The following is a 13,454-nucleotide window of genomic DNA, read 5'->3' as shown; positions in this document are numbered from 1 at the left end:
CAGACATACAGGTACATGGTTTAAATAAAGATATTTTCCAGTGCATTTTGTTTGTTAAAGCTACATTTTGTGTAGTGTCTTAGCCAAATGGAACAGTGTTTTGATGACAACCCGGAAAGATGTGATTTGAATTATAAATACAATTTATAATACAAGTGGATACAATATTTCATCCAGAAACAACTATCACTGTAAAATAACCCAAAAACTGTCTAAAACCATAAAAATAAGACAAACTGAAAACAATAACATCACTAACATCAATATTCTAAAATACCCTTACGTCATTCAGTCGTAGGCCGATATAATTCGTCAACGAACCTGTTTTTGTGTTATTGATGTGAAACATGAGCAGCAAGTTGTGACCATGTGTTGGAATACGAACTGAGGGGGGCTGTCCCTAAACAACTCTTGAGCAAAACGTAAGACGTGGACCATTGGTCGTCATCAGCTACAGACACAGACATGTTTTGCAAGTCCACATCCACTCCACCACAGTGTCTCAAAGATGGGACACCACTTTTACAACTTATTGACATTTTTTTAGCGTGAACATCGATGAAATTTCTCTTAGAAACTTTGAATGGTTACTTTTTTTATTTTAAATTCAGGTTCGCTTTCGGACATCTTTCTTGAGTCTAAAGTCTAGTTTGGGAAAATCTGATGGGCTCTTGCACCTATTTGTAGGGCTGCTATAAATAGGCCTCTGCTGGCAACACATGCGTGTCTAGGATAGGCAGTTACAGAGATTTCTTCACAGACTCTGGCTCCAAAGCAAGGCTGACAACATCTCAATGGTAAGTTGGGAAATGTATGTAGTTTTAAGGGGACTGAGAAACACCTGAATTATATTCCTAACACGAACATGTCAATAACACGTCTTTGGTTTGTGTTTGACCACTAACAGCCCTTCCACAACCTGATAGCTGATCCTATTTATAACTTGCTCCAACACAAAGTACTTTGCTTGGGCAAAAAGGACAAACATTGATTTTGAACTGTGTTTGTACATTTGTACGAGCAAATGAGGGGATTTTCACTTCATTTCATGAACTAACAGGTTACCGTTCTGAACTGTTTCTTCTTTTCTTCTGCAGGGGCTTTTACATGGATAATGCCATTAAATTTAAGCCTTGACAAACTGTGGACGTGAACACGGAGTGGTTTCATACTGCGGAGGATACATTTGCCACAAATTTGAGCTTTTTTTTTTTTTGGTGAATTACTTTCTTGGACGATGACTTCCAGAAGGCCGATGACTCGCTCTTTCTCTGGCAATGGGAGAACAAGCAGCTTCAGTGAAGAGGAGGGCAGCTCTTCCAATGGCCGCACAGAAAGCCGCAATCCTTACCTCTCCAGTGTTAGGCCTGAAAACAGGTAGACAATCTCATCCATAATCCATGTATATGCACGGGATGTTTCTTGTAAAGCAGATTTGTAGTTTTTTTATTATTATTTAGATTGCATGGTGGCAAAGAAAAGGCATCTAGATCAGGCGGATCAAGTGAAAACATTCATACACTGTCTCTGTATATTTAAATCTGTTTTGCTGGAAGGAGTACATTATGATTTTTACCGTATTGTTCACATTGTGGGTCAAAAAGTCACATCCATCACATCAATTATGGATGTTTCTATTTCCAATCTACAAACCATGATGAGAAGGACGTGCTCTTTTTGTCAGAGAGGAGGGCAGTCTTTAAAATATTTGATGCAGGTGTGACACAGAACTTAATCATTGACTTCTCAATCGTTTGCTTCCTCTCTGAATAGCTATTCAAGGTATTCTCACTACAGATCACCGAGGTAATCCACACTTTTAAAACGTTCTTCCCAACTAATATCTTAACCACCAAAACCAGTTTACCCCCAAGAATGAAACCTCCACTGTTGAACTGTTACGTAAGTGTCCAGTCTGTCCAGTGTTGCGTTCACTTTCAAGTGATGAACATCGGTTTTTAGTGTTGGATTGACAACTTTGTTTTGCTTGATGTCTCACAAGTCTCCATGTCACTTCCTTGTCACTACCACAAATCTCCACTAACAATCCTTTTCTCTTCATTAAAGAAGTGATTGGAATGTACTGCACAGAGGTGAAGGGGTCAATGACGTGAAGAGTGAAACCTTGTATGATTTGAAAGCACTGACGATGACTGTATGTGTCGATGTGTGCTTTCAGGAGCACGTTGTGCAGCGTCATGGCACAGCTGACCGAGGACATACAGCCATGCTTTGAGACCACCTTGAAATCGAAGGCAGTGTCAGAAAACTGTAACGTGAGGTTCACCTGTGTGGTAACAGGTAGGTCTGTTCATACGCATGCCTCGGCTTGTTGTTTGTTGGAGGGAAGCGAAACTTTGGTTGATTGTGTTGTGTAGAGACAGGATGTGACTTATCTGAAAAAAACAAAGGGACGATTTCACTATAAAGGCAACACAGGGAACCGCTTGAACTAATCTTCAAACACAACAGACCACGTCATATTCAAGCAGTTTTTTCAGGATGTTGCGCGTTCGACTGCAGGCGGACTGGATGTGGTTGGGCCGGTCCAACAGCAGCAGCTGTTCCAGCAACTGACACATAACAAAGACAATGTGACTGCTGAGAAACATGTTAATGCAAACGCTTCTATAGTTTTTTGTTGTTTTTTTACGGTATCATTTCCCAGATTAAGTTATATTCTGTGCAAACTGTACTGGTACCAGTTTATATTATTTATAACAAAGAGGAAATCAGTTCATTATAGTCTTTCGGTGTCTTCAGGTTACCCAGCGCCAGAACTGAAATGGTATAAAGATGATATGGAACTGGACCGGTATTGCGGACTCCCAAAGTATGAAATTCGTCGCAATGGAAAAAACCATACCCTCCATATTTACAAGTATGTAACAAAACCTTACAATTACCTTATATATTACCTCAAACTATTAGAAATGTATCTATTTGTTGGGAATTGTAACGCTGTAAACTTAATATGAGATTAATACGTTTGTTTTTTGTTTCCAGCTGCACGTTGGATGACGCAGCCATCTATCAGGTTTCAGCCAGCAATACCAAAGGTATTGTCTCCTGCTCAGGAGTGTTGGAGGTTGGCACCATGAACGAGTTCCAGATCCACCAGAGGTTCTTTGCCAAGCTGAAGCAGAAAGCTGAAAAGAAGAAGAAAGATGTGGAGGAACCCACCAAGAAGCCGGACAAAGAAACCCCGGAGCGCCCTCCGAGGAAGCGTCACGTCCCGCCACCAGAGGAGAAGCCGGCGGTCAAAGAGAACGTGGCTGTGGAACAACTGGGAGCTGCTGCAGAACCTAATGGTGTCAGCTCCGAAGTCAAGGAAGCAGCCCCCGCCACGTCCAAAGACATGGAGAAAGAGATATCGCCGTCCGAGGAAACCTTGGCCAAAAAGAAAATAAAGATCACAAATGGCATAGATGGTGATGTTGACAGCAGCAGACGCATCAGTAGAAGTCATATGATGGGGAACGGAGGTGAAAACGGTTATGATGGAGGACTCGGCTTGGCACAATTTCTGGCAGAGACTATCCAGTCCCAGGCTGCTGAGGAGAAGCAGAACTCACCTCGAGGGGAGAGGCCTAATGATATAGATGTGCATATTGAAAGTGCCGGTATTGAGAAAGAGAGGGAGCAAGAGAGACTGCGAAAGGTGAGGGAAGAGCAAGAAAAATCCCTCAAGGAAGAGTACGAGAGAGAGAAAAGGAGAGAAGAAGAATTGGACATGGAGAGGGAGAAAGAAAGGTTGAACATGTCGCAGACAGTACCATACACAAGACATGGTTTGGGAGTCAAACATCACGGCAAGGCTCATAAGGATCACGAGCACCACAACATCCAGGCGTCCATCTCCTCGGTGCTACACACAGTCAAAGACTTCTTCTTTGGTAAGGGCAAGAAGGACCCTCATGATCACACTGAGAGCAACGAGAGAGGGTGTGACCCCTCGCCTGCCTCGACGCCGCCATCATTTCGGCTGCAACCGGAGCCGTATCAAGTGTGCGAGCCCCTCACAGAGGACGTTGTCCCTATGGAAATAGATAAACCAAAAGAGCCTTCGGAAACTGCAGGCATAGAACAAAAGTCGATGTCACTGAAGGCACACGGACATAAGCATGAAGAGAGCGTTCTACACACGGATGTGCCACCAGCGAACACGTTGCCACCTGAGAGTGGAGAGGAGTCCGCAGGGCAGAGTGTCAAAGCGCTTGATTGTGCTGTGGAGGCCGTGGAGGCCGTGGAGGACATGGAGGCCGTGGAGGCCGTGGAGGCGTCTGTGGGGCGAGAGAGCAGCAGTCCAGGTGAAGACATGTCATTGTCTGGGCCTCGAGTTCTCCCTGAGGTACGTACAATGGTCTTGAAGGGCAGCTGGCTGCCACTTGAGAGTTATATATAGGCTGCATTTGTGTGACAAGATAATACAAGATGAGCTCCTTCAGGGCCAAAGGCTGAGCTATGTCACCTCTGACACAGGTCAGGCTTTGAACTGCTGCTGTTTGTAAATGTGGTCGATAAGAAGCATATGTCGACCCATCGTTAGATGTTAGTCAGACTATACAAAATGTACAGTATAGTACGAGTGATAGGCGACGGGCGGAGTGAGTCAGCCTGGCCATGTGAGGGCTGTGGTCGCACTGCATCGATATCACTCGAGCGACAAGCCAGACAAGATAGTGTGGGAGAAAATAGAGAACCATAGGAACTGAGAAACCTGCTTTAAATATGTGTGGGGGTGGGGGATGTTGTGGATCTGCACTGCACACGTTAAGATAGGATGGGGAATATCTCGCATGTTGGCCACGATGAGTGGGACACCAGTGCGTCAGAGATCATGATGAAACCTGAATGTCAGGAGCGGGTCTCAGGTTACAAACAGGGCTTTGCATGACAGAGGGCCGTGTGGTCTGGATGAGCAGGAGTGGAGCGGCAGGTCTCTGCATGAAAGGAGTGTCTTCACACATTGAACACATTCCTCACTGCCCCTCCACCCCATATCTCAAAATAAACCTCTTCCTCATCCAGAGAAGGGACGGGAAGGCAATGTTCAGCTCGAAGAAGTCATTCATGGCTGTCATGTGCGGGGAATAAGGATCATACTTTGATTAATGTGCTGTTCAGTATGACGTAGTTAGTAAGAAAGCTGATAGGGATGCTCGCGTATGTCTTATGACTTTCTTTGAAGTGATAAAAAACTCTTTCAAGTGGCAAATACACGACTAGGTTTCACCAAGGTCACACATTTTTTTAAACGAGAGATTCAACATTAAAATTCTAAGTAAGTTGAATTTGTCGCTTCTTCTTCGTTGTCCATGAACATTCAGTTCTCTGGTGCACAAAGACATGTGAAAAGGGGAAATGAAATTACCTGCAGAGCGACTGTTTGTCCATAATGTGGAATTATAACTGCATCTATACTTTAATGGTTGTATACTGCAAGGCCTCGTGGATAATTGCAGGAAGTCAAACGATATATCTGTTGTGTGTTTTCTCACGTTTCTGACATCTATTTACACTGGAGGCGTGGCGATGACCACAGCTTCATTTTTAGAACGTGACACCAGTCCGCTTCCATCGAAAGCAGCAACTTCTTTTTTTCTAAGTAGTCACTGCTGGACACGTTGTCACGAGACGACAAGTGACTGCATCACTCTTATGTTTCCTTTTAAATAGTGTGAACAGCAAAAACAGGGCCAGTGAAGCGTAGCTTGAAGTTTAATCTATACATTTTCTCGTCGATACCATGCACTTAAGATGGTTTCATTTTCTCAACAGCTTGGCATTTGTGTGAATCATGCATGTTATGATTATTTTGTTGAGAGACAAACAATCATTTATTCCCCACCCAGCAAATTCATATAGTATGTGTCAATCATGTGGGGATTCCCCGTCGGTGTTTCAACATACCGGCATACTGACTGCGTTCAAACTCTGCTTGCTTACAATTAGTATAAAATGTATTCACGGCTTAAAGTCAGGCAATTAAAAAAAAAAAAAAAAATCAAAACCCTGTTTGTTAAAAAAATCTAAACCTTGAATTGTACTCTTGCTTGTGTAAACACTTGGATTCAGCTTCCTTGCATGTCACGGGGGGGGTAAAGAAGTTCCAGAAAGACACTGACAGTTAATGAAAACAAGAACATCTTGACTTACTGTAGTTGTTCCGCATACTTCTTAAAAAACTATTTACCCTTCAGCTAGTTATTTATCCACTTTGTTCACAGACTGACGGCTGTGCTCTACCTTTCCTTCTGGGAATATAACACCTCATTGCAAAACCATGTATGTCAGAATCTGTCACTGCTTCTGTTAATTTATGGTAGAAAAAGGTGTCTGAGTCTAAAAGTGTCGCAAAGGTCAAGGCAATAAGTTGGCTGGAACAAGCTTCTTAAAATAATTTTAACTACTCAACGTGAATGTTTTTTCCATAGGTTGTGTCGCAAATCTTGTTATTATAGTTTTATAATGGCTTTACATGCATAAGAAGTAAAACTAGCAGTGTACGGTGTGTTTCACGCAGTTTATTGTGAAAGAAAGACTGTAGCTGCAAACACACTGAAGTACTAAAATTCATTATTTCATTTCTTTCCATCAGGCTGAAGAGAAAGATTCTCAGATAGCATCAGTTATCAAAGAGGACCCCGTTCACCAGCAAGAGCCAGATTGCCTGGTAGTTTCACCGAAGCCTAATCACCAGGCTGCCAGAGATGAGTCGTCCAGTCTTCCACCCAGGGAAGAAATAGCTGTGCTGCTACAAACCCAAGCCGGTGATAAAGAGGGATGTTCCACCACATCCACCCTCACTAGTTTGGAAGAAAGCTGGACTTCCCCACAAACTCTTATCTCAGCGTCAAACAGTCACAGCCTTGGAGGAGAACCCACTGAAACTTTACAAGAAAAGAAGATGAGCGTTGATAAAAGTGGCGAAGAGGGTGAGCCTGACACGGAGGAGGGCCATCCCTCCGATGAGTTATGTTTGGAAGAAAAAGTTGAAGTGAAATCAAACGAACAGCCATGTTCAGACACAAACAGATCTGAGATTACTGAAGTAACAGCATTTTCACCGGAAGAGAGAATAGAGCCATGTCGATCTAAAACACCAGATCATGTGCTTCCGTGTCTGCCTGCTGTGGCAGCGTACAATGTGGAGGGAGATCATGTAAAAGAACAGACCAAATGTACTTCACTGATGCAGGAAATGAATGTAGGATTTCCGCCCACTGCAGCCCGAGAGAGTGTAGAGGCGGGTGACCCAAAAATACAGCAAGAGGAAAGCACTGAAGGCCACGATGTCAATGCAATAGAGAGTTCAAACACGGGTTTTAGCCGTGACGAGGGGGGCAAATTGAAAGAGGTGTTTATTACTTGTAACAACCTTGAAGCACAAGAAAGTGAGAACACCGATGTGAGGAATGAGAGTTTACCATTTAAAGTGGAGACGGAAAAGAGAAATCCGGTGAAAGTAGAGGCGTTGGCCGAACCAGAAAGCCTCTCAGGAACAGAAAACAAGAATAATGTCGATGTTTTGGAGGAACAGGGTAATATTGCACGTCAAGGCAGCAGGGAGGGACAGCAGGTACGGCCCTCAGCGAATATTCCAGAAATACAAATATCTACGGTTGAAGACACCCCGGATGTTACGCCAAGCGTGGCAGGTGTAAACCCAAATGAACATTTTATAATCCCCAAAATTGAAATCGTGGAGCCTGAGCTCAAAGAGTGCAATCTTCCGTTAACTATGTTGGCACTTGACGAGGAAGAATCAGAGCCTGCTTGGCAAAAACATGATGCAACTCATGTGCATGAGGTAACGATCCAAAACCACAACCTGGCTAATTCTCCAAACGTGTTGCCCACGCACGAAAAAATGCAGAGCGATGACAGCGTCTCAGTCGCAGAGAAAGTAAAGGAAGTTGCACAATCGGGTGACGAGACAAAAATGTTTGAGCCCGGCGTGAAAAGCGGTGAACAGCTCCCTCAGATGGACTACGCATCAATTCCTGTTATAAATGTTTTGTGCACCGATGACAAAGAGGAGGACCGCGTCAACACCCATGTTTCTGATACACAGAAACCTTTCGAAACATCAGCTGTGCCTTTGTTCGTGGTGCCACCAATCTCTGTCACTTGTCATGAAAGTGACTCTGGACTCAGCTCTACCACACAAAGTGAGTGGACAGACACGCAAAGGGGAACAAAGCATGATGCCAACGATATTAATGCAGCTGCATCTGAGAAAACCGAAAGCAAAAAAGAGAACCTAGAAGAAACAATGGGAAGTTTAAAAGAAAACACTCCCTTCATGTTGTACGAAACTCCAATACCAAAGGTTGAGGACAGTATACTATCATTCGGTAAAACAAGAGAAGAAAATGGCGTCCCTGAAGTCCTGAAGACAAAACCCCTTAAAGAGGCCAAGCTAGAGAATCCTGTGTCTGTTGAGGACCTCAAAAGAAACAGATCATCAGTGGAGAGACTCTGCTCTAAACCTCCGGCACATCCATCACTGAGTCCTGCCAGTCTCCGTAAATTCATGTCCAAAGCTTCTCCAGACTCAGAACTCCAGAACGACGAAGATCTGAGTGGAGGCTCAACGCCAACATCATCCCTCTCCTGTGAGAGCAGTCCCCGCCTGAAGCGGCGGGACAGCCTGTCACTCATACGCTCGGCCACGCCCGAGGAGTTGGCCTCCGGGGCTCGTCGCAAAATCTTCATCCCAAAACCTAAAGAAGATGGAGAAGGGGCGGCGGTCGGTGCGACGGACGCTCAAAACAAGAAGGAGAGCCCTTACATGTCACCGAGCCAGGCTCGCAGAGCAGCACTACTGCAGGCTCCCACGGGACAAAGTACCCCGCCGATGGAGAGGCGCTCTCCGCTGGTGAGCCGCAGAAAGGCCACCTTGGAGGTCCCAAAACTGGTGGAGGAGCCTCCGGCAGAAGAGCCGGTCGGCACCAAGCAAGAGGAGAAACCAGCTGAAAAGAAGCCAGACCCTTTGAAAGGTAAATAATTAATCTTTCAGACCCAAAAGATGGAATTTAGAACAACATGCTACCTTGTTAACTCAATAACTAACTCATCATCTAACTTAAAGGTTGAGTAGGTGATTCTATTCAGAAACACTTACTTGAAATCCTCATAACATATCGATGGCAATGAATAAATTAAATGCTCTGAAATGGTTTGGGAGGACTGTAAATCCCCTATCCAATCCAAAAAGTCAGACCGGAGAATATAATTGGACTTCCTGCCTGTCTGTCAATGCTTCCTTCCTGATTGTGGGCACATTGATGATCTCACGCACTCGTTGGGGCGTTCTGGGGAAGCTGCTTTGAATGGAGGTCTGAACAGACTTTTTCAGTTCTGTGCTGCATTCATAGTCAAAATCTCTGGTTTTTCCCCATGACCTACTCTGCCTTAACTTATTAAATATAACCCAAAAAATGTCAACATAATTGCTAATAACAGCCATTAAATGGCTTTAAGATGTGACTTTTATGTGTAGTTTTCACAAAATATCATAATTCAAATGATCACAGGAGTCTGAGTACTTCACCAGAGCTCGAGGAAGTGGAAACATTAAGACAGTATATACTCACCCCGCCTCTCTCATGCACCACCAGCTCCACAGGTTATCCGTAAGATCAGGGGAGAGCCGTTCCCAGACGCCTCGGGACACCTGAAGCTCTGGTGCCAGTTCTTCAACGTGCTCAGTGACTCCACCATTAAGTGGTACAGAGACGAGGAGGAAATACTAGAGGTGAAGAGAAGGTAAATCGCCTACAGTGTCAACCCACCTGAACCACCTGTAACACAAATCAACAGAAATGTATCATAATGCTCTTCAATTTGTTGTATTCCATGTCACCTTTTCCACCCCGCTGCTATTGTTTTGAGGATTTTCCAGCAGACATGACCGGGTTTAAAAAATGGACAAGTTCCAAATCTGAAACAATAATGCTACGAGGATGAGCAGGATTTATTTGGGCCTCATGCATCCGTGCATCCCTTGGCCTTCCTCTCATTCTCATATTCTCACTGCAGAGACGTCCAGCTCATGTGACTGTGAGCCCCACACAGCTGTGACACAGAGAGGTGAATCTCTGGCTAGACACAGAAACTGTAACCTGACACAATATCTTTCCCATCTCCAGGGGGCATTAAAAGTCTATATATATGTGCTACTGGCTGCTGTGTCAGCAGAATGCTGCCACACGGTGTGACCGCCTGGGCCACAGTGACACCTTGTGGGGTTGTTGTTGAATGTTTCACGTGAGGTCGAACTCAACTTGACACATTTCATGATTGTGTTTTCCCCCTTTTTGTGTCCTCAAGTGGAGGAGATGAAAGCCAAGTAGCATTGGCCGTTGTCCTGGCAGCCAGTCATGACTGTGGCGTGTATGGCTGTTCCATCAATAATGAATATGGGACTGACACCACTGACTTCCTGCTCAGCGAAGACAGTAAGATACAGTATTCCTTGAGAAATCTAAATCTTATAATAAATAAATAATGCTTTTATGAGTCTTTCTGCTTTCCGTTTTACAGTTCTGTCTGGGATACTACTCAAAGAGGATTTGGAAGGTACATTTTTCAGTAACATATCAGCCATTTGTAAACCTTTCCTGTAAATCATTGCTCAAACATGGGTTTGTGTTTTCCTTGCAGTCGGAGAAGAGATTGAGATGACCCCGCTGCTTTTCAACAAAGGCTTGGCTGACTGTGGCAGCTGGGGCGAAAAGTACTTTGGCCGCATAATGACCGAGACGGTGCGCATCGGAGAGGGCTACGCTCACAAAGCCAGCAGAGTGAAGGTCATTTATGGCCTGGATCCCATTTTTGAGTCTGGAAGCGCCTGCATCATCAAAGTCCAGAGCCCCATCGCCTACGGGAGCACCAAGGAGAACAACCTCACAGAGAGGAATCTGCAGATTACCAAGCAAGTGAGTGGTGGACTCATTGTCTCATCTCATCCAAGAATGTCCGTTAGGGATGACAGTTGCAGTCCAGTGATCTATTTTATGAAATTATCTGTGTTGCCAGGAATGCAAAGTCCAAGACATGATTCGAGAATACTGTAAAATCTTTGCGGCTGAAGCAAGAGTTATTGAGAACTTTGGCTTTTCATTAGAGTAAGTATTCAGTAGCTCTGATAATTGGTTCTTATTTAAAATGTACAGGAATGCCTGTGTTCAACCCACCGTGTGTTTGCCTCGCAGAGTGATTCCTCAGTATCTGATGTACCGGCCTGCGAACTCTGTGCCGTATGCCACAGTGGAGGCTCATCTCGAGGGTGTCTTTCTCAACTACTGCACGATGGAGCCTAAGGGCAAGCTGATTACTCGAACTGTTTCCGAGGTGGAGCAGAAATGCTGCACCTTCCAGCACTGGCTCCACCAGTGGACGCACGGCAATTTGCTGGTCACTCGACTGGAGGGTAAGACACACGTCCAAGGTCATAAAGCATTGATTGAGCATCGGCTTGTTGGGATGATAATGTGTTTAATCATCTGTGATTTCATTTTTGCAGGCGTTGAAACAAAGATTACAAATGTTAGAGTCGTGACCAAGTCAAAAGGGTTTGTATCTAAACCAGGACACGAAATCGGTGTTGCTTGTTTTCTGTTGGAATAGCTGGATTAACAATGTGTCTCCTGTATTTCAGATATCAAGGATTAACAGAGCGTGGCTCTCCTGAAGTGTTTGAACAGTTCCTGACACACCATCAGTGCAACTACTACTGTGGACTTCTTGGCCTACGCCCTCTTAAAACTGCGGATAGTCTGCAACCCGCCAAGATAAAGGGCTCCAGGAGCCCCCTGCTCAACCGCAAGGTGGGCTCTAACAGCCCACAGCTGCAGCGGAAAGGACACAGCCCTCAGATATCTAGAAAGGCCAATTCTAGCCCGAAGGTGACTAGAAAAATTCAGGAGGCAGAGGACAATAAATCAGACGCCAAACCCAAACCTGCAGAAACTGTTGATGTTCTTGAAACGAGGTAGGAAGAAGCGCCTCTTCTGTGTCGAGCAAGTTTTGATTGCTTTTAATGATTTAGTATTGCCCGTTTCTTTCCAGTTACCAAAACCAGCAAGGACTTGAAAAGTGAGATTAAAAGAAAAGGAATAGTTTGTTGACCGGACATGTCATAAAGAGTTACTGTGAATTTCTCAGTCGCCATTACGACTGCAGTAGGAAGACATCCGTCCTCCAGCCACTTGCTGTAGTCGAAAGGCTTATGAGAATAACAGCAAAAGCAGTGTTTTAACGAATCGTATGAGCTCTGTGAGTGGACTAACAACTCTACAAGCAACGTCTCGACATCTCAAAAATCATTCACACCGTTACATTGAAGGTGAATGAAGCGATGCACATTTTCATGGTTTGATTTTTTTTTTAAATGCAGCCACAGGAGGAGTGCTATATGAAACGCTGCGTGTTCATCTGTGATGTACAGCATGTGTGAAGGACATATAGTTAATTTTAGACACATTATTTCTGGCTTGCGTTAGAAATGCCTATGCAGCGTTTCTTTACACGGCAAAGTTACTCATGCTCGGGAATTACAGCACCACTTTTAGTTCACAGATGTTTGTGTGCACTTTGTTTTTGACATTTCTTTTTAGTAGTTTTGAGTATTTTGTATATGTTGAGTCCGCGTCTTTAATGTGTAGTATAGTATTTCAGAATGGATGCCGGTGAATGCAGAGCAATGTGCAGTAAAGGGATTACTAGTTAACTCTTTAACTGTGGTATGCTCCCACTATTTGACATACACACGCTTTCCCAGCAATGAGGAAGCGACTGAAAGAGTTCCACATTGGGATCTGAGCTTTGGACTGTGGGATAAAAGCACACTGAACAAAATAACCAAAAGAGCACTCAGGACTTTCAAAACCCAAGTAAGGCTCCCTGAATGCTCTGAAATGTTTTACAGTAACGAGAAAGCTGTGAGTTTTGCAAGTGTACAGTTTGTCAGCAGTATAAGAATCAAAAAAGAAAAGTACTCAGTATTCAGTCATTTGCCTTTTACAAATATTAAAGAACTAACACAAAATCTTTAAGAATTCCTGTAAGGGATTATTGATTAATGATCGATTAGAGTCTTCTGCTCTTAAACTTCAGCCATTACTGCCATTACTTTAAATCACTGTAATTGCATGATTGTTTATGATTTTTTTTTTAAGGTTGAAATAATGGCCAGCTAACGGTGGTGAAAACACTGTAATGTTAAGGTGTAGTGTCATTCAAACAAACTGCATTGTCTTTATGTGTCTGTATAAAGTCAAAATGCTGAATATCTGAAGGAGCGTTAAAAGAAATTGTAAACATGCGAGCGAGTGAACGAGTGAGTTAATGAATGTTTAAGAAAGAAGAATAAATGTGTTTGTAATGTGTGTCTTTGTTATGTCACATTATGTCAGCAAATGTTTTTTTTTAATAAATATGTACAA

At 43.8% G+C, this 13,454-nt stretch overlaps 1 protein-coding gene across 2 annotated transcripts; it reads left to right on the top strand.

The window, feature by feature from the left end:
* The first annotated feature begins 342 nt into the window (after positions 1–342).
* On the top strand, positions 343–13,451 carry alpk3a (alpha-kinase 3a). 2 transcript variants are annotated; one of them, XM_084017783.1, is made up of 15 exons: positions 343–797; positions 1,098–1,377; positions 1,774–1,806; positions 2,180–2,301; positions 2,764–2,881; positions 3,007–4,351; positions 6,602–9,005; positions 9,627–9,774; positions 10,339–10,466; positions 10,552–10,587; positions 10,672–10,946; positions 11,047–11,135; positions 11,223–11,440; positions 11,534–11,582; positions 11,669–13,451. In XM_084017783.1, exons 2-15 carry the CDS (start codon positions 1,238–1,240, stop codon positions 12,003–12,005), a joined length of 5,442 nt encoding a protein of 1,813 aa, XP_083873909.1. In that variant the 5' UTR covers positions 343–797; positions 1,098–1,237; the 3' UTR covers positions 12,006–13,451. The 2 variants fall into 2 exon arrangements, with proteins under 2 accessions (XP_083873909.1, XP_083873910.1); XM_084017784.1 differs by lacking the exon at positions 1,774–1,806.
* Positions 13,452–13,454: the final 3 nt, after the last annotated feature.

Source organism: Eutrigla gurnardus (genome assembly GCF_963514095.1).
Source record: "Eutrigla gurnardus genome assembly, chromosome: 9".
NCBI lineage: Eukaryota > Metazoa > Chordata > Actinopteri > Perciformes > Triglidae > Eutrigla > Eutrigla gurnardus.
This window is presented reverse-complemented; position numbering and strand designations above follow the sequence as displayed.